At 44.8% G+C, this 23,718-nt stretch overlaps 1 protein-coding gene across 1 annotated transcript; it reads left to right on the top strand.

Moving 5' to 3' along the window:
- The first annotated feature begins 13 nt into the window (after positions 1-13).
- Positions 14-23,084, top strand: mrpl32 (mitochondrial ribosomal protein L32). The gene is made up of 3 exons (XM_070879850.1): positions 14-189; positions 21,296-21,483; positions 22,626-23,084. Exons 1-3 carry the CDS (start codon positions 105-107, stop codon positions 22,881-22,883), a joined length of 531 nt encoding a protein of 176 aa, XP_070735951.1. The 5' UTR covers positions 14-104; the 3' UTR covers positions 22,884-23,084.
- Positions 23,085-23,718: the final 634 nt, after the last annotated feature.

The following is a 23,718-nucleotide window of genomic DNA, read 5'->3' on the forward strand; positions in this document are numbered from 1 at the left end:
ACCCTATCAGCGTGCGAGGTGATTGTCGCGCGTGCGCCGGAGGGTTGTAGTCTGGCGGCGCCCGGTTGTTGCTGAGTTCTGACCTTCCGCGGCGTCTCCTCGCAATGGCATTACTGCAGCGGTTGCTGCACTCATGGCCGGCACTGGAACGCACTCTGATGCAGGCGCTCGGGCTTCAACCACGTTTAGGTGAGAGTGTGAGGGTAATAACAGGTGGCATAGGGAGGATGTCAGAGACTAGGCCGCGGAAGGGGGGCACACTTGTCTATTCATTAATCTAGACGTCTCATCCATCTGTCCATCCAGAGGGCATGGTGAGTTGCATTGCTGTGCTGAATTCAATTTTGCTCTGAATGGACTTTGCTCATCTGCCATTTACAGATGAATGACTGTCATTGAAGAGTTTGATAATATATATGGATACGGTCAGCTTGCCCAATGATATTTTTAATCTGGTTGTTTGTGGCACACACATTCCTCTTGACACAAACATGCCAATATCCACAGCAATGCAGTTGATATCACTTATCTCTATAACCATTCAACTGAAGAAGAGTTTCTGAAATTGTCTATTGTCCTGTCCCTTACCCTGAAAGAGCGTGAAGGCTGAGGACATTGACTTTCCCTGGGTGTGAGTCATACATAGCTTGAACATCACTAGTCTGTGCTACCTACAATTACAGAACACATCAGACAGGAGGCTTACAGTTCATAAAAATAAGAGTTATTATAAATCAAAATAGTTATGTGGCTGGCTTAAACCATTACTGAAATAATGGTTTACTTGTTGGTGATGTCATTAGGATAACAAAATTGTATTTAAGATTTTTAACATTGCTTGCATAATAACTTTCCAATTATATAACCATATATTGCTCATCTTTCCCAAAAGTCCTTATTTGAATCGCTCCAATCAGGCTTCTGCCCTTGCCACAGTAATGAAACTGCACTGACCAAGGTTACAAATGACATCCTCATTGACTGCGACAAAGGTAATCTATCCCTTCTCATCCTTCTGGACCTGTCTGCAGTCTTTGACACGGTTGACCACAAACTTCTGCTCCAACCCCTCTCCACCGTCATCCAGCTGGATGGGACTGCACTCGCCTGTTTTCATTCCTATCTTTCCAGCCGTAACCATAGAATCACTTGCAATGGATTCTCTTCCTGATCCCGCACTACCTCTGGTGTCCCCCAAAGATCTATCCTTGGCCCCCTCCTATTTCTCATCTACATGCTGCCCCTCGGTGACACCATCCGGCAACACAGTGTAAGTTTTCATGTGGACGCTGATACCCAGCTTTACCTCTCCTTCACATCTCTCGAACCTGCCACCATCTCTATACTATCAGACTGCTTGTCTGACATTCAGCACTGGATGAGTAGAAATTTCCTCCAATCAAGTATTGGGACAACCTGCAGTTCACGCCACAAACTCTATTCCCTTTCCACCAATTCGATCTCTCTCCCTGGCAACTGTCTAAGGCTAACCAAGTCTGTTCACAACCTTGGTGTCATATTTGATCATGAATCGAGCTTTCTACCTCATATCTGTTCTGTCACTAAGACTGCCCATTTCCACCATCATAATATCGCCCATCTCTGTCCTTACCTCAACTTATCTGCTGTTGAAACTCATCAATGTCTTTATTACCTCTAGACTTGACTATTCCAATGTATTCGTGGCTGGCCTCCCTAGTTCTACCCTTCATAAACTTTAAGTCATCCAAAACTCTGCCTGTGTGCTAACTCACGCTAGGTCCCACTTGCCCATTTCCCCTGTGCTTGCTGACCTACATTGGCTCCCAGTTAAGCAGCACCTCGATTTTAAAATTCTCATCCTTGTTTTCAAATCTCTCCATGGCCTTGCCCCTCATCTCTGTAATCTCCTCCAGCCCTATAATCCCATTAGACCTCTGCGCTCCACCTATTCGGTACTTTTGAACACCCAAATTTTAAATGCTCCACATTGGCAGTCATGCCTTTAGTTGCCTAGGTCCTAAGCTCTGGAATTCCAGCCCCAAATTTCTCTGCCTCTTTACTTCTCTTTCCTCCTTTAAGACTCTCCTTAAAACCTACCTCTTAGACCAAGCTTTTGGTTATCTGCCATAACATCTCCTTATATGACTCGGTGTCAATTTTTTTTTGGTAACGGTCCTGTGAAGTGCCTTGGGGCATTTTATTATGCTAAAGGTGCTATATAAATATAAGTTGTTGTTGTAAAAGGTAGGTCATGCCTGACTAACTGATATTTAATCTTTTGAACACACGAACATAAGAAATAGGAGCAGGAGTAGATCATACGGCCCCTTGAGCCTGTTCCACCATTCAATAATATCATGGCTGATATGATCTTGGCCTCAACTCCACTTTCCTGCCTGTTCTCCGTAACCCTCGACTCCCCTATAGTTCAAGAATCTGTCTATCTCAGCCTTGAATATATTCAATGACTCCGCTTCCACAGCTCTCCTGGGGTAGAGAATTCCAAAGATTCATGACCCTCTGAGAGAAGAAATTCCTCCTCATCTCTGTCTTAAATGGGTGACCCCTTATTCTGAAACTATGCCCACTAGTTCTAGATTCCCCCTCGAGGGGAAGCATCCTCTCAGCATCTATCCTGTCAAGCCCCCTCAGAATCTTATATGTTTCAATAAGATCATCTCTCATTCTTCTAAACTCCAATGAGTACAGGCCCAATCTGCTCAACCTTTCCTCATAAGACAACCCCTTCATCCCAGAAATCAACCGAGTGAACCTTCTCTTAACTTCCTCCAATGCAAGTATATCTCTCCTTAAATAAGGAGACCAAAACTATACGCAGTACTCTAAGTGTGGTCTCATAAACTAAGTTGCTACAACTAAGAAGCAAGACTTCTGCACTTTTATACTCCATCCCCCTTGGAATAAAGGCCAAGAGGTGAGTAAAGTAGTGGGCAGGGGAATATCTATGGATGTTGTTTATATGGACTTCCAGAAGGCATTTGATAAAGTCCCTCATAGGCTGTTAGCTAAAGTTGAAGCTCATGGAATTAAAGGCAAATTATTGATGTGGTTAGGAAATTGGCTGAGCGGCAGGAGACAGAGTGGGGATAATGGGCAGGTGATGTAATTGGCAGGATGTAATAGTGGTGTCCAAGGATCTGTGTTGGGGCCCCAACTATTCACCGTATTTATTAACAACTTGGATAGGATAGAGAGCCACATATGCAAGTTTTCTGATGACACAAAGATAAGTGGCATTGTAAGCAGAGTAGATCATAGAAACTCACAGCACAGAAAAGGCCATTCAACCCATCAGCTTTGTGCTGGTTCTTTGAAAGAGCAGTCGTGCTTAGATCCATATCTCCGCTTTTTGTCCGTAACCCTATAGTTCCAGATCCTGACAACTGAGTAAATAAATATCTCCTCATCTCCCCTCTAGATCTATTGCCATTGGTTTTGAATCGATGACCTCTAGTTATTGACCCACTCGCCAGAGGGAATAATTTGTCTCTATCAAAACCTCTCATCTTGAAAACCTTTTAACCTTTGTTCTAAGGAGAACAGTCCAAACTTTTCCAACCTCCTCATAACTGAAGCCCCTCATCCCTGGTAACATCCGGGTACTCTTTATCTTTTCTAAGACCTTTGCATCTTTCCTGAAGTGTGGCGGTCAGAATTGTCCACAATTGAAGCCCAACCAGTGATTTATAAAATTCTGGCATGATCTATTTGCTTTTATATTCTATTCCTCTATTAATAAACCCAAATAGCCCATATGCTTTTTAATCGACCTTATCAACTTACCCTGCCACTAGTAAGAATTTATGTTTATGGGCACTAAGGTCTCTCTGCTCATCTACAGTTTTCAAAATCGTGCCATTTATTGTGCACTGTCTTTCCATATTAGTGCTCCCAAAGTGCATCACTTCACACTCCTCTACATTGAACTCTGTCTGCTATGCTTCTGCCCATTTCACCATCCTGAAGCCTATAACTATCCTCATCACTATCTACTACTTTACCAAGTTTCATATCATCGACAAACTTTATAAAGCTGCTCCCTACATCCGAGTCTGGGTTGTTTATAAAAATTGAAAAGAGTAATGGACCCAAAACTGACTCATGGGGAACACCACTTCAAACTACCTCCCAGTCTGAAAAACATCCATCTATCCACCACCACACTGAGCCTGTCACTGAGCCAATGTTGTATTTATACCGTCACTGTCCCCTTAATTCCATGGGCTTCCATCTTCTTAATAAGCCTCCTGTGTGGCACTTTGTCGAATGCTTTCCGAAAGTCCATACGTTGATCAATCTTCTCTAGTACCTCATCAAGGAATTCAATCAAATTCAGACACGATTTGACTTTAACAAATCCATGCTGGCTATCCTTGATTAACCCATGCCTTTCCAAATGAAAGTTTATTTTGTCCCTGATAATGATTTCCAAAAACTTCCCCACTACCAACATTGGGCTGACTGGCCTGTAGTTTCCTGGTTTATCCCACTCCTCTTTCTTGAATAGTGGTATAACATTAGCTACCTTCCAGTCCTCCTGCACTACTCCTGTAGCCAATGAGGACTGAAAGATTGTGACCAGTGCCCTGCAACTTCTAGCTTTGCTTCTCTCAGCAACTTCTCTCAGCAGCTTTTCTCAGCAATAGGATGCATTCCATCTGCACCAGGTGATACCAACTTTCAGTAATGCTAACCTTTTTAGCATGTCTTCTCTATCTATTACTATCCTGTCCATAACTTCCCTCCCCTCTTTCAGTATAAGCTTCAAATCATCCACTTCCTTTGTTAAGACAGATGCAACGTACTCATTTAATACTTTAGCCATGTCCTTGGCCTCTACATGAAGAGGTCCCTTTGGGTCCTTAATAGACCCAATATTTTCCCCAGCTAACCTTTTACACTTCAATATGTTTATAAATTGTTTTAGGGTTCAATTTAATGTTGCTTGCTTATCTTTTCTCGTAACCTCTCTTTGCCTCCCATAGTAACATTTTTAATTCCCTCTGGTTATTAACTGAATCTTACTCCTGACATTTGTCATAAGCCTCCTTTTCCGATTTTATTTTAACTTTTATTTCCTTTGTCATCCAGGGCGCATCAGCTTTGGATGCCCTACCTTTACCCTTCAAAGGAATATGTCTAGTTTCTACCTGTACACTCTTCCCTGAATGCCCTCCATTGCTCCGTTACTTCTTCACCCTGCAATTGCCTTTTCCAATCTACCTTCTTAAATCACTGAACTCAGCACTTTCGCAGTTGAGCATTTTAATTATTTTCTGGTCTCTTTCCCTAATTACTTTAAACCGAATTATGTTGTGGTCACTGTTAGCTAGATGATCACCTACTTTTAACACACCCCATTTGTCCTACTTCATTTCCCAGAACCAGATCCAACACTGCTTCCTTCCTAATACAAAAGCAAAATACTGCGCATGCTAGAATCTGAAATAAAAACAGAAAATGCTGGAAATCTCAGTGGGTTAGGCCTGCTTAGATTTACAGCATTTTCTGTTTTTATTACTGCTTCCTTCCTTGATGGACTAGAGACATATTGATTGATAACTTTCTACTGTACACGTACCAGAAATTTTTCTCCTTCCCTACCCTTAGCACTATGCTTTTCCCAGTCTATATTAGGGTAATTAAAGTCTCCTAATATTACTACTCTATTTTTGTTACGCTCATTTGAAATTTTCTGACAAATTTGCTCATCTAGCTCCATCTCACTGTTTGGAGATCTATATTGGAGATGGAAGCATAAAATTACAGAGAGATATTAATAGTTTGGAATGGGCAAAACTGCAGCATATGGATTTCAATGAAGGCATGTGTGAGATTTGGACCAAAAAAGGAAAGATCAGAGTAGTTTCTAAATGGTGAAATGCTAGAAGTCCAAAATGGAAGTCCAAAGAGACTTATGGGTCCATGTATATAGATCGTTAAAACTTTATGGGCAGGTACAGAAACTAATTAAAAAGACTACTGGAATGCTGTCCTTTATATCCAGAGGACTAGAATATAAGGGGATAGAAGCCATGCTACAGCTATACCAAGCCCTGGCTAGACCACACCTGGACAACGCTGTTCAGTTCTGGGCACCACACCTTAGGAAGGATATATTTTTTTGTATTCGTTCCTGGGATGTGGGCATTGCTGGCAAGGCCAGCATTTATTGCCCATCCCTAATTGCCCTTGAGAAAGTGGTGGTGAGCCACCGCCTTGAACCGCTGCAGTCCATGTGGTGAAGGTACTCCCACAGTGCTGTTAGGGAGGGAGTTCCAGGATTTTGATCCAGCGGCGATGAAGGAACGGCGATATATTTCCAAGTCAAGATGGTGTGTGACTTGGAAGTGGTGGTATTCCCATGCGCCTGCTGCCGTTCTCCTTCTAGGTGGTTTAGGTCGCGAATTTGGGAGGTGCTGTCGAAGAAATCTTGGTGACTTGCTGCAATGCATCTTGTACTGTGGCTGCAGTGTGTACTATCTACATCAGTGATGAAGGGAGTGAATGTTTAAGGTGGTGGTCGGGCTGCCAATCAAGCGGGCTGCTTTGTCCTGGATGGTGTTGAGCTTCTTGAATGTTGTTGGAGCTGCACTCATCCAAGCAAGTGGAGAGTCTTCCATCACACTCCCGACTTGTGCCTTGTAGATGGTGGAAAGGTTTTGGGGAGTCAGGAAGTGAGACACTCGCCGCAGAATACCCAGCCTCTGATCTGCTTTTGTTGCCACAATGTTTATGTAGCTAGTCCAGTTAAGTTTCTGGTCAATAGTCAGCATGGATTTATGAAGGGGAAGTCATGTTTGCCAAATTTGCTGGAGTTCTTTGAGGATGTAACGAGCAGGGTGGATAAAGGGGAACCAGTGGATGTGGACTTCCAGAAGGCATTTGACAAGGTGCCACATAAAAGGTTACTGCACAAGATAAAAGTTCACGGGGTTGGGGGTAATATATTAGCATGGATAGAGGATTGGCTAACTAACAAAGAACAGAGTCGAGATAAATGGTTCATTCTCTGGTTGGCAACCAATAACTAGTGGGGTGACACAGGGATTAGTGATGGGACCACAGCTATTTACAATCTATATTAACGTCTTGGAAGAAGGGACTGAGTGTAACGTAGCCAAGTTTGCTGACGATACAAAGCTGGGAGGAAAAGCAATGTGTGAGGAGATCACAAAAAATCTGCAAAAGGACATAGACAGGCAAACATTTGGCAGATGGAGTATAATGTTGGAAAGTGTGAGGTCATGCACTATGGCAGAAAAAAATCAAAGAGCAAGTTATTATTTATGTTACGAAAGATTGCAAAGTGCCACAGTACAGCGGGACCTGGAGCTACTTGTGCATGAAACACAAAAGGATAGTATGCAGGTACAGCAAGTGATCAGGAAGGCCAATGGAATCTTGGCCTTTATTGCAAAGGGGATAGAGTATAAAAGCAGGGCAGTCTTGCTACAACTGTATAAGGTATTGGTGAGGCCACACCTGGAATACTGCGTGCAGTTTTGGTTTCCATATTTACAAAAGGATATACTTGCTTTGGAGGCAATTCAGAGAAGGTTCATTAGATTGATTCTGGGGTTGAAGGGGTTGACTTATGAGGAAAGGTTGAGTAGGTTGGGCCTCTACTCATTGGAATTCAGAAGAATGAGAGGTGATCTTATCGAAACGTAGAAGATTATGAAGGGGCTTGACAAAGTGGATGCAGAGAGGATGTTTCCACTGATGGGAGAGACTAGAACTAGAGGGCATGATCTTAGAATAAGGGGTCGCCCATTTAAAACAGAGATGAGGAGAAATTTCTTCTGAGGGTTGTAAATCTGGAATTCGCTGCCTCAAAGAACTGTGGAAGCTGGGACATTGAATAAATTTAAGACAGAAATAGACAGTTTCTTAAACGATAATTGGTTATGGGGAGCGGGCGGGGAAGTGGAGCTGCGTCCATGATCAGATCAGCCATGATCTTATTGAATGGCGGAGCAGGCTCGAGGGGCCGTATGGCCTACTCCTGTTCCTATTTCTGATGGTGACCCCCAGGATGTTGATGGTGCGGGGCTCGGCGATGGTAATGCCGTTGAATGTCAAGAGGCAGTGGGTAGACTCTCGCTTGTTGGAGATTGTCATTGCCTGGCATTTGTGTGGCGCGAATGTAACTTGTCACTTATCAGCCCAAGCCAGAATGTTATCCAGATCTTGCTGTATGCGGGCGTGGACTTTGCCATTATCTGAGAAGTTGCGAATGGCACTGAACACTCTGCAATTATAAGCAAACATCCCCACTTCTGACGTTATGATGGAGGGAAGGTCATTGATGAAGCAGCTGAAGATGGTTGGACCTTGGACACTGTCCTGAGGAACTGCTGCAGTGATGTCCTGCGGCTGTGATGATTGACCTCCAACTACCACAGCCATCTTCCTTTGTGCTAGGTATGACTCCAGCCAGTGGAGAGTTTTCCCCCCGATTCCCATTGACTTCAGTTTTACTCGGGCTCCTTTCTGCCACACTCGATCAGATGTTGCCTTGGTGCTACACTCGGTCAAATATATTGACCTTAGAGGGAATGCAGCACAGATTTGCCAGTGTGATACCAGTTTTCTAGATTTAGGGGAACTGATGGGGTAGATAGAGGAAACTTTCCACTGGTTGGGGAGTCTAGGACGAGGGGACATAGCATAAAAATTAGAGCCAGACCTTTCACGAGTGAAATTAGGAAACACTTCTACACACAAAGGGGCGGGGGGGGGGTAGAAGTTTGGAACTCTATTCCGCAAATGCCAGTTAATACTACGTCAATTGTTAATTTTAAACCTGAGATTGATAGATTTTTGCTAACCAAAGGTATTAAGGGATATAGGCCAAAGGTGGGTATATGGAATTAGGTCACAGATCAGCCGTGATCTCAGTGAATGGTGGAACAGGCTTGAGCGACTAAATGGCCTCCTCCTGTTCCTATGTAACCAGCTGTACTTTGCCCTTGTGTTATACTGGTGGAAATGCTCTCCCCAAACAACACAGATTTGAAAGTACAAATTTATAATCTAATTGTCTAGATTTTCTTTCACAGTTCATGTTGATGTAGTTGCATAAACATTTCAGCTGAACACTATTACTGCGCACCTCTTGTATTTCATACAAGATATAAAACAGTTTCTTATAAGCTTCAAAAAAATGTCCGAATATGAAAATATACAGAATCAGAGTTGGATTTCCCAATCAGCCAATGGTGTGTAGCATTGATTTTCCTAATTAGCCTATGAGAAATGCTATAGGTTTTCCCATTCAGCCAATCACATGCAAAGGAAAGCAATTTCCCAAGAGGCATTATTGGCACGCTTTCAGAACATAGAGGTGGAAAATATATATGCCCTTGAGTTTCGTATACATATCTGTGATTAGAGCTTTACCACAATGCCCTATTATTTGGTGCATAGATTCACACCAGAATGGTGGTGGAACTAAACACATCAGGGGTGTTCAAGATGCAGTTTAATTGCAGTCCAGGTGAGTTCCAATACTAGAGGGAGAGGCCAAATGGTGACTTCCAATCTTTGATTTTTCATTAATGCTCCAACTCTGTTCTGTGAATGCAAGTTGTGAAGCTCTGGACATTATAGGCTATTTTTGTACACTATTCCTGTTCAGACCATATGTAATCAGGTTGATTTTTTGCAATTCTGTTAGTAACAACTTTTGTTTTTTATTTATTATGTTGTTAGTTTGCAAGAGGCTGCACCCAGGCTCTCCCATGAGTCCCTCCATGTGCTTATGGAGGGAGTCACAGCACGCAGGGAGATTCTCTTCCCTTCCAATGGGCGGAAGAGACCTCCCCAGGAGACCAATGCACCTTGGTTACACATTGCACAGGAGGGCACAAGCAGGGATGTTGTTGGGAGGACCAGGCTGCAGTAGCGCAAATCTTTCAATGCGATCACAAAACGTTACTGCAAATCCACACTCTGCCTCATTCTGCTGTGCCACCCATCACATCTCTATTACTCTGCCTACCCTACCCTACTCCTGTATATCCTTACTTACACAAACTTACCTTGCACCTCCACCCATCCTTCTCTACGTTATCACTTCCCCATCTTACTAGCCACCCCTCACACACACTCTCATCCTAGTCCAATCATGCCAACTAACAATACACTAGAGTAGTCACTTGTATGTTTTAGCCAATTGTTCATGTGAAGTTTCTGTTAATGTGCTGTCAAAGATTGAAATCTTTATTTTCAACACTTTGCATTCTTGGGAAGATTTATGTGCACCTTTGGAAGTAACATAGTGAGCTGCAGTGAATGGTGAGACATAACAGCACCCCCTGCAATGCTGATAAGTATGAAAGGAATGGCTTGGGCATTGTAGGGATGCTTTATGTTGTTGGTGTGGGGTGGTGTCAACCTGTCGCATCATGTGGCAACCAGGGTGTACTGTGTCAAGTGAAGTAAGTGTGGCCATGTGAGGCCGTCCCGGGCAGCAATGTGGTTGGGTGATTATGCCCTCTGTCCTGTGCAGCATCAAGTGACTGCGAAGTAGGTTGGTGTGGTTGCTGGTGTTGGGGTTGATCGTGGTGGGATTCTGAGGACCAAGGTGAGAGAGTATAAAGTGCATCGATGCTGATGGAATAGAGGGCAGGTGAAGTAGAGATGACGGAAGCGATCTGTCAATGGTGGGAGAGGTAATGAGGTCAGACTGGATGGAGACTTGTGTAAAGACTTGCAGCATTCTGAAACTGTAGTGGAAATGCAGTTTGGAGAAGTTAGCACCTAAGGGAACATTTCTCAGTCAGCTGGGAGCTTTGACTTGACATTTGAAGCTGTCAACTCATCAGCTGATTCAATGGCCAGTGACCTCCTGCTTCAGTTTCACAAATGAGGTCTAGGCACAGCGCGAAACCTGTGGGAGCCCTGTGAAAGTTAAAAAGCTGGGGGGAAAAGCATTGTTATGTGGCTGTAAACAAGCCACTAAGGATTTGAATTGGGTCCCCCACGCTGCCTGTTGGCTCTGCTCAGCATTGGCAGACCTGACATCGGGAAATGCCGCTGTGTGTGTTTTGACAACGGATTCCTGACCCGCTGTCAATCATTGTAAATTTCACAGCTGACCTACCACCAATCGCTCCGCTGAGCGCTGGTCTTAGTCTGGGGTCTGGAGCATAGCCGCTAAGTTAGGTTGAACCTTCTCTGTCCCTTTAAGCCTGCTGATTTAGGTACTCCCCCTGGGAGGTGCTCTAAATAGTTGCATCTTGAGATCAATGAGAGGCAAATTATTTATTTTGACTGGCAGCTTCTTTTAGATCTTGGACTTTTACTTTTGGGGAGAGGCAAGGCTGACAAGGCCTAGAAAAATCAGCAGAGGTGGTTGAAGAATGACCGAAGCCTTAGATGCAAGATATATAAAATATATATAATAAGAATATATAATTTAAAATTGAGATGAGGGAAATTTCTTCTCTGAGGGTTGCAAATCTGTGGAATTCTCTGTCCCAGAGAGCTGTGGAGGCTGGGTCATTGAATATATTTAAGGCGGCGATAGACAGATTTTTGAGCGATAGGGGAGTAAAGGGTTATGGGGAACAGGCAGGGAAGTGGAGCTGAGTCCATGATCAGATCAGCCATGATGTTATTGAATGGCGGAGCAGGCTCGAGGGGCCAAATGGCCTACTCCTGCTCCTATTTCTTATAAGAGAAAATGCTGGAAATACTCAGCAGGTCAGGTAGTATCTGTGGAAATACAAACAGTTAATGTTTCGGTTCGATGACTGTTATATAAACTACCTGTTCTATACTATCCCGGGTGAGAAGGTAAGAGGTTTGCTCACTTAGATGCACAAGGGACACCATAACTGGCTGCTGGAAGGTGTGAGAGAACAGCCCATGGTGATTCTTTGGATTATTCCCCTATCTGTGGGGAAATTCTTGCCTCCCACATGGCACGTGGTCACAGTGGCACGATCGAGATCAGAAAATCAGCATCTGGATAACCACGACGAGTGCCTCCTGGCACCCTGCGGTGTCGGGCTCTGTGAGCAATCCCTCACGAAAGCATTTTAAACTAGAACTCAGTACTCTGTACCAAGCTAGTAAGTTAAAGAATCACAAACGAGGAAGAGAGAAGTGATGTGCTGCCGTAGTCTGTTTGGGGGTCGGATTGTTTATAGCTCGTGGAATTATCTAACACGACCAATTTGTTGCACAAAGCGGAACACTGCTAATCAGGACCATTCTGCCACCTAAACAACAGGCCAGTTGTTCCCAGTTGCTTCAAGTTGCAATGCTCTACACCAGCAGCAGGGGCCGCCATATACATGTTCCATGCGACAATTCTCAAGAGGGCTTGTGTAAACCCATGTCTGTGTATGGTGTGCAGGAGTCAGGCGCTGCGGTCACGGACACTGCTGTTTTGAGAGGAGCTGTGGTATAGTTTTCCAACCAGCATGCTGATTCAGAAAACATTGCAATAAAGAGATTCTTTATGTTGCTCTCTGTTCGTTATATAATCTGCTAAGTTGCATACTGACAACATTTGTCGAAATGTAAATAAAGCAGAAAAATCTCGAGGCAGACACATGTTCACCTCAACAGCAGATTCCCTCACTGCTGACCGTTCCGTTCACTCCTGATACTGACCGTAAAGGTTCCCCTCGCTGACCGTCGCCCTCGCTGCCCACGCTGCCCGTCGCCCTCGCTGACCGTCGCCCTCGCTGCCCACGCTGACCGTCACCCTCGCTGACCGGCTGCCTCGCTGCCCACGCTGCCCGTCGCCCACGCTGCCCGTCGCCCTCGCTGACCGTCTCCCTCGCTGCCTACGCTGACCGTCTCCCTCGCTGCCTACGCTGACCGTCTCCCTCGCTGCCCACGCTGACCGTCTCCCTCGCTGCCCACGCTGCCCGTCGCCCTCGCTGACCGTCTCCCTCGCTGCCCACGCTGACCGTCGCCCTCGCTGACCGTCTCCCTCGCTGACCGTCGCCGTCGCTGCCCACGCTGACCGTCGCCCACGCTGACCGTCGCCCTCACTGCCCACGCTGACCATCGCCCTCGCTGACCGGTGCCCACGCTGACCGTCGCCCTCGCTGCCCACGCTGACCGTCGCCCTCGCTGCCCACGCTGACCATCGCCCATGCTGACCGTTGCCCTCGCTGCCCACGCTGACTGGTGCCCACGCTGACCGTCGCCCTCGCTCCCCACACTCCTGTTGGCGGAGTGCTCTCCACCTCTTGAACCGCTCTTCGAGAAGTCCTGCTTCTTGAGGGTACTTTAATTCTTGATTATTGTAAATGAAAGTTTATTCTATATTCGGCCTGGATACCAAATATGGATAAAAGTTCTGTTTCCCAGCACTTGCATTGCTTATCTTGGATGAGCTAATATATTTACCAAAAAGTGTCAATAAATAAATGATTGTATAACTGAAAGATGCCTTTGAACTGTGTGAGCACGAGATCAATATTACAAAGCTGCAAGAAGCAGAGCCTTCGGTGCTGGTAATAGTTGCCACTGCAGGCTAAAACTACCCTTTGTGCAAAGCCGATGCACCCCAGGCCAGAATTTGCTCTTTGCACTTAATCTATGAGGGCAAATTCCACCCTGTGTGTGTGTGCTTTTGTTCATTTGAACTATATACCCACTGGAGTAAATAATAAGAAAGAACTTGCATTTATATAACACATTTCACAACCTCGAAACATTTCGAAGCGCTTTACAGCCAACAAAGTACTTTTCTGTTGCAGTCGCTTTTGTAATGTAGGAAACGCGACGACCAATTGCAAACAGCAAGCTCCCACAAACAGCAATGAGATGATGACCAAATAATCTGTTTTGTTAGTGATTATGCTTGAGGGATAAATATTAGCCAGGACACTAGAGAGAACTCAGAATAGTGCCATGGGATCTTTTATGCCCACCTGAGAGGGCAGTCAGGGTCTCAGTTTCACATCTCATCCAAAAGACGGCACCTCCGATAGTGCAGGACTCTGTCAATCTGTCATTCTAGATTATGTGGTCAAGTCTCTGGATGGTGCTTGAATGCACAGTATTCTGATTTGGGCCGGAATATTGCCCACTGAGACAAGGCTGATACTTTAAAACTACAATGGCATAGAGATATGCACTATTAAAACTGAAAATATAGGAGTTTTGTGCCAATGTGTTACTTGCCTCTGGGAAAATTCACATAGCTAAAATAATGTGTCCCAAATATGTGTGCAGAATTTTAAAATAGTGCAGAAAGAGTTCTAATCAGGATACTCCAAAAAGTATGGTTCATCTGATCGCTGTTTATTAATGTTGGTAGAATTTCTAATGTTGCGTCCTGCAACAGCAATCTACCAAGTAACCAATTCCGATTCGAATGGTACCTAGGAGTAGAGGGGCATTTCTGTATTTTACCTGTACAGTGAGCTGAGTTTGCTGCAGCGGCTTGTTCTGCCCGTCTGATTTCCAAGCATTTATATAGCGCCTCTCATGACCTCAATGTCCCAAAGCACTTCGCAGCCGATTAAGTACTTTGGACTGCAGTCACTGTTGTAATGTAGGAAATGCGACAGTCAATTTGCTCACAGCAAGCTCTGTCAAACTACAATGTGATAATGACAAGATCATCTAGGTGCTGGCTGAGGGATAAATATTAGAATTCTCCTGTTTTTCGTTGAATAGTGCCTCGGAATCTTTTGCGTCCATCAGAGAGGGCAGACAGCGCCTCGGTTTAACATCTCATTTGAAAGACAGTGTAGCACTCCCTCAATACTGCACTGAAGTGTCAGCCTGGATTTTGTGCTCAAGTCTCTGGAATGAGACTTGAACCCACAACCAGGGAGGTGGATAGATGTACCCAGTTGAAAGAAGTTCCTCAAACACTCGAGGTTAATTGCTATTGTATTTCCACTGATGTTATTTCATCTCTGCCACACTGTCAACCCCAGTTAATATTTCCAATGCTTTCCCTGTTGATCTGTGCTAACTACTTGAATTTTTTTTTAAATTGCTAAAAAAGGACAGTTAAATTTCATCACTTGTTTAGTTTGGGAGCTGATAGTGAGATTCCCTCTTCAGAGTATTTCTTAACCGGTTCTAACCATAGAGTACGTGGCTATGGTCTTTGTGTTTCATGAACTCCAGCTGTTTCTGGTGAGATTTTACTGTATCTGGTCAAGGATAATTGGACCACGGTTAGAGCCTAAGGTTGATATCTTGAGTGCTTGATTATAGGGGAACTAGCCATATGTCATACTTGCTAATCCTCCTCTTCCACCCCTGACCATGGCTAAGAAAAATGGTCAGTTCTTGTCTCGTAATCACCAGTAATCTGTGAGTGGTTTATAAATACTGATGTCAGCAGTAAGACAGGCTCCCATTTAGAAACCATCCACACACTATGTGTGCTAACCCCCCTTGAACTGCTATCTGTCACTACTCTTAATATTCACTGTATGGAGGCACACCACACCCCCCCATTTTGCTGACTGAACTTCAAATGGGAAAGTTTTGAATAGTTTTAGGGAAGCTTGTGTACTGTTCAAAGGGAAGTCAGTATGTTTCGTGTGGATATTTTTATTCTGGTATAAAGTACAGACATTGACAGTTGGAAGAATTAATAGTTGTGGGGAGGGGGAGAGAGAGAAAGAGAAGTGGTGATGGTTGCTTCAGCATGCTAGGGTGTTGTGGACTCTTCTCAAAATGTTTCTACAGATTATGACCACGGTGTAAATGTTTTGGTGGAGGAAATTGCTGCTGTTAAATCTGTTGTATGTGTCATTCTTGTTTTATGGTTATTGATTTAGGACCATTTTGTAGCATTCTGAATAGTTGCTGAATCTCATCCTCATAGGCAGTCCCTCGGAATCGAGGAGGACTTGCTTCCACTCCCAAAGTGAGTCCTTTGATGGCTGAATAGTTCAGCCACAGACCCTGTTACAGGTGGGACAGACATTCTTTGAGAGAAGGGGTGATTGGGGCTGGTTTTCCGCACGCTCTTTCCGCTGCCTACACTTGTCCTCTTCAGGCTCTTTGCGTTGAGACTCGAAGAGCTCAACGCCCTCCCGCATGCACTTTCTCCACCTCGGGCAGTCTTGGGCCAGGGTCTCCCAGGTGTCAGTGGTGATGTCGCACTTTATCAGGGAGGCTTTGAGGGTGTCCTTGTAACGTTTCCGCTGCCCACCTTTGGCTCGTTTACCATGAAGGAGCTCCGCATAAAGTATTTGCTTAGGGAGTCTCGTATCTGGCATGCGAACTTTGTGGCCTGCCCAGAGAAACTGATCGAGTGTGGTCAGTGCTTCAATACTGGGGATGTTAGCCTGGATGAGGACACTGATGTTGGTGCGTCTATCCTCCCTGGGGATTTGCAGGATCTTGCAGAGACATCGTTGGTGATATATCTCCAGCGAATCTACCCATTATCTTGTTTACAGGTTTCCCTCTACTGTGTTTACAGAGGAATTTTTATTTTTAATAAGTCCTTGGTAAATCAGTGTTACCCGATCAGTACATCACTGCGAGCAATGTCTTTCATTTCACTCTTAAAATTTTCCCTACTTTTTTGTCATTAATGTCTTGTTTTTCTCTTTTTGTAATGTTTGCTGCTGTTGCTTCCCTTCCTGTTCCCTTTTCTTTATTGGTACATTTTTGTTCCTAAGGCTTTACAACAATTGTCTAGTCTCATCTATTGCTAATGGTTTGCTTGTGTCATGCTACAAGAATCTAGTAAAGAAAGGCTTGCATTTGCATAGCGCCACTCACGTCCTCAGGGTGTCCATAAGCGCTTTGCAGCCAATGGATAACTATTGAAGCCTGCAAGGTAACACAACCCAGAGAGAGGAAAATGACTGGCTGATGTTTTTTTGGTCATGCTAGTTGAAGGTTAAATGTTGGCCATGACACCGGGGGAACGCCCCTGCTCTGAGTAGTGCCATGAGACCTTTTACATGCACCTGAACTGGCAGACGGGGCCTCGGTTTAATGTCTCAATCCAAATGGATGGCAACTCTGACAATGCAACATGTAAGTTAGGTGTTGCATTAAATGACTTCTGCAGTCCTTCATTCCGGATATCCTTGTGGGATTTTGAATTTCCTACCTATCACTCTCTGAGATATTGTTCAGTGTATCGGGCATTTTACTGTTTGATTTTCTTCTCTCTTTCATTTCCCCCCCCCCCGGCCCCCCACACCCACACCCAATCAATGCAACTACAAAATCAGCAATCCCGGAGATGCTCTCAGTGAGGAGCACCAAGTCCTATCACAGGCAGGGTTATAATGTATTACACTTGAACCTCTCTGGTCCAGCACGCTTCGGACCTGACCGGTGTCGGACCAGAAAATGTTCCGGGCCACAGGAGGTCACGCCGACCCTAAACTTACCGGGTACTGCTGACAATGCTGCTGCCGGCCATGTTCTGCGCAGAAGCCAACTGCGCAGCATTTCGGCGCTCAGAATCACCGTTTTTTTTTCAACGGCCTGCTCTTCCCATTCCTTGCCCGGCCCGTTTATCTCCATGAACAGCGCAGAACCCTCCACGAACAGCGCGAGTCGCGACCCCACCAGGATGTTTCCAGACTAAAGAGTCCTGGCCTGGAGAGATACAACCTGTACTAGCCATGCTATTGCTCCGATGAATCAATCAGCCCATGCTTCTGCGAATGGCACTGATGTGCATGGTGGATTAGGCTGCTTTTTGACTGAAGGAGGTCCGCCCTTTCCCCTCCCATGTGTTTAAGTTGAAGCATGATTTGAAATGAAGTCCAGGCTATGTATTCGTATGGCAAGAGGACAGCATTGGCATTTTCTTTCATACATACTTATGGCAACGTTTTTGATACTGATTTTCCCATACAGAGTATTCTAATTGCAAATGTCAGGAGTTTTCCAATAAAATGAGGAGCGACATGTCCTTCTGCTCCTTGTGACGTTACATTGCCAAGGTGATGCATGGTTCTCCTTAAAATGCATGCTCGGTCCACTGTGTGAATTAAGGACAGATACAGGCCAGTCACCTTAAAATAGGTGACTGGCCTGTATCTGTCTTTAATTCACACAGTGGACAGAGGTAAAATGGGACTGGGATCAGTCACTGCCGATTGCTGTGCATTGCTGGTAAAAGTCTGTCATTGTTCTCCTGGCATACAGGAAAGTGATAGTGATAAGCCTGGTCAGTTTGAAGCCAGGGAACAAAGGCCTAAGGGAGTTGTACATTGTACTGCTTCAGAACACAGGAAGGGCTGGGGTGTTAATTGACTCAATTTTTCCTGACCTGTTGAATCCCTGAAACACGCTTCCTGTATGCTTGACTCTTTGTCACAATGCCCGTCCGCTGAGATTGTGCAGCCCCTTTGGTTTCCTGCTGCTGAAGATCTTGATATAATCTTTGTAAAATTCACGGACCCTTTTGATCCATTTGACCTTGGGAGAGCAAAACAACTTGAGCTGCAAGATGATCATATTAACGAGCATTTCTGCTGCTGCAGAATTAATGCTCCACCTACATATAAAGTAAGGAAGGTGAAATAAAGATAACCTGCATTAATCTGACACTTGCAATAAAGATAGAAATAAGTGCATTTATATAGCACCTTTCACGACCTCAGGATGTCCCAAAGTGCTTTGCAGCCAATGAAATACTTTTGAAGTGTAGTCACTGTTGTAATGTAGGAAATGCGGCAGCCAATGTGTGCACAGCAAGATCCCACAAACAGCAATGTGATAATGATCAGATAATGTGTATTTATTGATGTTGGTTCAAGGATAAATATTGACCAGGACATCAGAGAGAACTCCCCTGCTTTTCTTCAAAGTAGTGCCATGGGATCTTTTATGTCCATCCGAGAGGATACACAGGGCCTCGGTTTAACATCTCATCCGAAAGAGGGCAGCTCTGACAGTGCAGCAATCTCTCAGTACTGCACTGAAGCTTCTCATGGACTTTGGCAATGGGGCTGCCATTCTTGGTCACTGTCACCAGAGGGCCTCAGTGAACTATATAAACGTAAGGGACTTTTCTAGTGGCAGGAACAGGTACTGCGCCATTGCAATTTACTGAACAGGACCTGCAGTCTTTGATGCTGATGTTTGTTGCAGTCTGACTCTGCTGCAATCAGGGTTACTTTGCAGCAAATGGAATTGTTACCTTCTTTCATACTTTACTGCAGTATGTTGTCTTTGAGTATGTTCCTTTACGGTTTCTATTTACTCCAAAACCTATTGCTTTATCTTTCCCTGTTTTTCTGTCTCTCGCAGGGAACGTCTTTTTAAAAATAAAAATAAAAAGATAACCAGCTTGTTTTTACTCTCTCTTTCCCCTCATGCTTTTTCAAGGTGAGGGAATTAATGTTGCAAATGGAAGACTTCCACTTATTATATCCGACACATTCCAGTCAGGTACTGCGAACGCTAGATGCAACAACAGTAATACATTTAATATTTAATACGTAGGAAAACGTCCCAAGTGGCTTCACAGTTACATTATTAGACAAAATTTGACAGCGAGCCTAATGAGGAGATATTAGGTCACAGAGGTAGGTTTTACGGTGAAGAGGGAGGCGAAGAAGTTTAGGGAGGGAATTCCAAAGCTTACAGCCAAGACTGCTGAACCAACAGCCGCCAATGGTGGGGTAATGGAAATCTAGGATGCACAAGCGGCCGGAATTGGGGGAACGCAGAGATCTCGGAGGGTTGTAGGGCTAGAAGAGGCTACAGAGATGAGGAGGGGTGAGGTCATGGAGGGCTTTGAAATCGAGGCATTGCTGGACTGGGAGCCCATGTATGTCAGCGAGCACAGGAGGCTTTGTTTAAACCCAGTTCCCAGTGATGGAAGAGTTGTACTGCACAGCCCAGTCACCTACTCTTGCCGCTACTGCTTTGCAGAACTTTTAACACGGAACAAAATCTGCCCGGAGGCACGGAGCTCTCCGGGCACGGAGCTCTCTGGGCTCGCCAATCCAGCAACACAAAACTATATGGGTAGCCGATCCAATTTCTGTTTCTGTTTCCGACAAAATGTTTCCTATTTCCCCTTTTCTTTCCTTTTCATGGTTGGCAGCAGAAGTTTCCAGACAATCGCAGGCCTCAACAGAATTGTGCTGTGTTTTACATAGCACTGAAAAGGCTAATTCAAGTGAGGTTTACAAAGCTAACGCAACCACAAGCTATTTTTAAAGTACATTTATTTTTCTCACTCTAATACTACAGTTCATCCCCACTCCCACCGCCCCCCCTTACCTTCTGATTTCTGACCTGCTTGAGAGTGTCTACCTCGGGTGTCCAAACTGCAGCCTCCAAGCACGGGCCACCTGGCTCCAGAATCGTATACTTCTTGCTGTTTGCTTTGTCCTGTTTGCATTTTGTGGACTTGGAGAGTTGTGAAGGGCTGATCTTAAATCTGGCCTCATTGGTGCATAAATCCTAAATCAAGTGTCAGCAACTTGAGACATATGGAAATTAACAGCAGGCATGAATTGAAACTTTATATATGGCCCCCAACACATCACAGTATGCACCAAAGTGGGCCATGAAGACCTAATAACGCGGAGGTCGTGAGGGGCGGAGGTCGTAAGCGGCGAGGGGCGGAGGTCTGGACCGGCGAGGTAGGAAGCGGAGAGGACGGACGAGGCATGGAGGAGCGGAGGGGTCGGAGCCTGGAGGTGGAGCAGCATGGGCCACTAGCGAGGCTGTGCGGTCGTGAGGCTCACATTGCATGCTATGAATTCCATGTAGAGAGAGGTCCTGTGGAAGGAGGAAGGAAGGAGGACAGTAGGAGCATGTTTGAGTTTGTGTGTCTTTATTAGCACATGCGGCGGAGCCTGGTCTCCAGTCGTCTTGGATCCCTTTGCCACTGGACCAAGACCGTGCTCCGTCAAGCCCATGTGGCAGCTGGTGTGCAACAGCCACCCCACGTTAAAAGAATTCACGCACAGGCATCTTCCACCGTTTGAAATGAGTTAATCAGTCACCTGAGTACTCATTTTTAGTGTGGAAGCTAATCATCCTCGACCCTGAGGAACTGCCTATAATGATGGTGAATAACGTGTCCTCCTGTATTTTCCTAAATTACAATAGTGACTGCACTTCAAAAGTACTTAATTGGCTGGAAAGTGCTTTGGGACTGCCTGAGGGCATGAAAGGCGCTATACAAATGCAACTCTTTCCTGCTATCTTTCTTCCCCTCCCTCCCTTCCCCCTTCCTCCCTACTTTCTTTCCCTCCTTCTTTCCATCCCTCCTTCCCCAGTGATCAGTGTATAACCTTTACTGCTCTGTCAATGAAACACGGTTTGTTCACTGCTCCCCTTTCTCTGCTCTCAGCTCCTGCATTGGCGATACAAGCTCCAGCAGTCTTCCCTCAGTCTAAGCCTGAAGTCTGTGCGAATGACCAGAGTGACCGCCCCGGCTTCCTAGACAGTATCTTCTGGATGGCAGTACCCAAGAAACGGCGCAGCATTGAGATCAACCGCTGTAGAAGGAGGGACGTTAGGAAACTAGAAAAAGTTAAGGTACTTGTATAGAGTAAGCGCAAGTGCAACTCTACAATTTTGTGGGATGGACATCGAGAATTGTTGCTACATTGTCCCAATGTTTTATTCAGACTCAGTTGAGTCCTGCACTTGCCTCCTTCCCCTCTAAAATGTGCTCCAAAGTACCTAATATATGTTTGCAAGTGACTTGTTTTACTCTGCTGATATACACTCATAGAATCATACAGCACAGAAAGAGCCCATCGTGCCTATGCCGGCTCTGAAAGAGCTATCCAATTAGTCCCGCTCCCATGTTCTTTCCCCATAGCCCTACAAATTTTTCCTTTTCAAGTGTATATCCTTTACGAAAGTTACTATTTAATCTGATTCCACTACCCTTTCAGGCAGTGAATTCCAGATCTTCACAACTCGTTGCATAAGGACTAGAATTCTCCTCTAAGACTAGAAATTTAAGTCACCATTTGAGAGGTTGAAAGGAGCATCTTATATATGAGTCATTGTGTTGGACGGTACAGTGCCTCCCTCTGGGGTGTATGCTCACCTGTTCCTGTCCTACTCACCTCTTGCAGCTCACAGGCTCCCGCTCTCCCCTCTCAACTTTCAGCAGGCAGTGCGACCAACAGTCAGCTTGTATTAAAGATAGATCTCCCTCTCTGTATTTATATGTGGGGATTGATCCTGTTTTCTTTTAGCTGTAAAATCAGTGCAGGACTGTGTTAATGCATTTGTCTTGTGCATGAGTATATACCGTTTATAAAAATAAGCTGCTGTATGTGTTGCCCTGCATGGTTTCCGGATCAAGACAGCATGTGAGCAACCTGCAGTCCGACCTCTGCTTGAGAGTTGCCTGAAGGTGATCTTCAGGAGGATCTCACAAAAAAGGGATCACAGGCTCTCAGTATTGGACTGATTTTAACTGCAGTGAACTCTACAACTGGACTTCTCCGCCATTAATATAACTCGTGGGAGGGGGGGGTGGGGTAAACCATCCTTGTTGGAGTTGCATGTTTCTATCAGCTACTTCTAAACTATTTCTCAGTAGTTGCACACCTTTATTTAAATAGTGCGGCAATTTTGTTTTTTAAATTTAAACTTCAAGGTAGAGCAAATTTACTCTGTTTTGTTTTCCTTTCTCACATTGGAATTTCTTTTCGTTTCAGAACAACATAGAGGTCTGTCAAGAGTGCGGGCACTTGAAACTGAAGCACGTGCTGTGCGCCTTCTGCTATCAAAAGGTTACACATGAGACGGCCCTTGTACGAGCGCAGATTCAGGCGCAGGAAGGAGGGCCACGTAACACACCCCCCGTAGAGACGGTGGTACTTTATGAGGGTGAAAAAGCTACAGAAGCTGACGAGGGGAAGAGGATCATTGAAAGGAACCGAAAGCGTCCATCGTGGTTTACCGTAGACTCATGACATGGGCACTGCATAAGAGAGGAAGACAGTGCTGATCTGAGAACTTCTATTTACATAATAACACAGGCTTAGTTAAAATGTGCCACTGTAGCAAGAAACATAATTCGACAATGTTCCCTTTTTGTTGACCCAGCAAGTGTTTTTCAGAAATTCATTCCGATCGAGAGAGATGTGCACTGTAATAAACCCTTTTCTACTCAATATGCTGCGTGAGTGTTTTTTTTCAATAGTGCATTTTCATTTTTGACAAACCCAGGGGGAAACTTAAGTATTTTTCCTCAGTATTTCTCTGTTCTATGCAGAAATTTAGAAATAAGCACTCCAGTTAAATTCAAGAAGTCTTTTCACTAAATGCAGGCCTTGTAATGGGTGGCACAATAAGGCACCTTATGGCTCGGCTTTTTCCTTTAGTTTTTAAAACATTTCCCAATACTGAATAAGCTTTTTTTTAATATTTAGAGAAATAACTTCTATTGTAATGGTTGTTTTTAACAATATTGAGTCATTGGCCATTCTTGTCTTTAAATTTCTTCATGGCCTCTCCTCGCTCTATCTCTGTAATCTCCTCCATTCCTATATCTTGCATCTTTCCCCCCGACCAACACTCTGCTCCACTGACACTGGCCTTTCCTGTATTCCCCTCCTCCCCTTGTCCCACCACTGGTCACAGAGCCTTCGGATTTCCCTCCCTAAACTTCTGTGCCTCTCCACCTCTCTCCTTTAGAATCCTTTGCAAAACCCATCCTTCAACTAAACCCTTGGAATAAAAACAGAAAATGTTGGAAATACTCAGCAAGTCAGGCAGCATCTGTGGAAAGAGAAACAGAGTTCACGT

Source organism: Pristiophorus japonicus, chromosome 5 (genome assembly GCF_044704955.1).
Source record: "Pristiophorus japonicus isolate sPriJap1 chromosome 5, sPriJap1.hap1, whole genome shotgun sequence".
Taxonomy (NCBI): Eukaryota; Metazoa; Chordata; class Chondrichthyes; family Pristiophoridae; genus Pristiophorus; species Pristiophorus japonicus.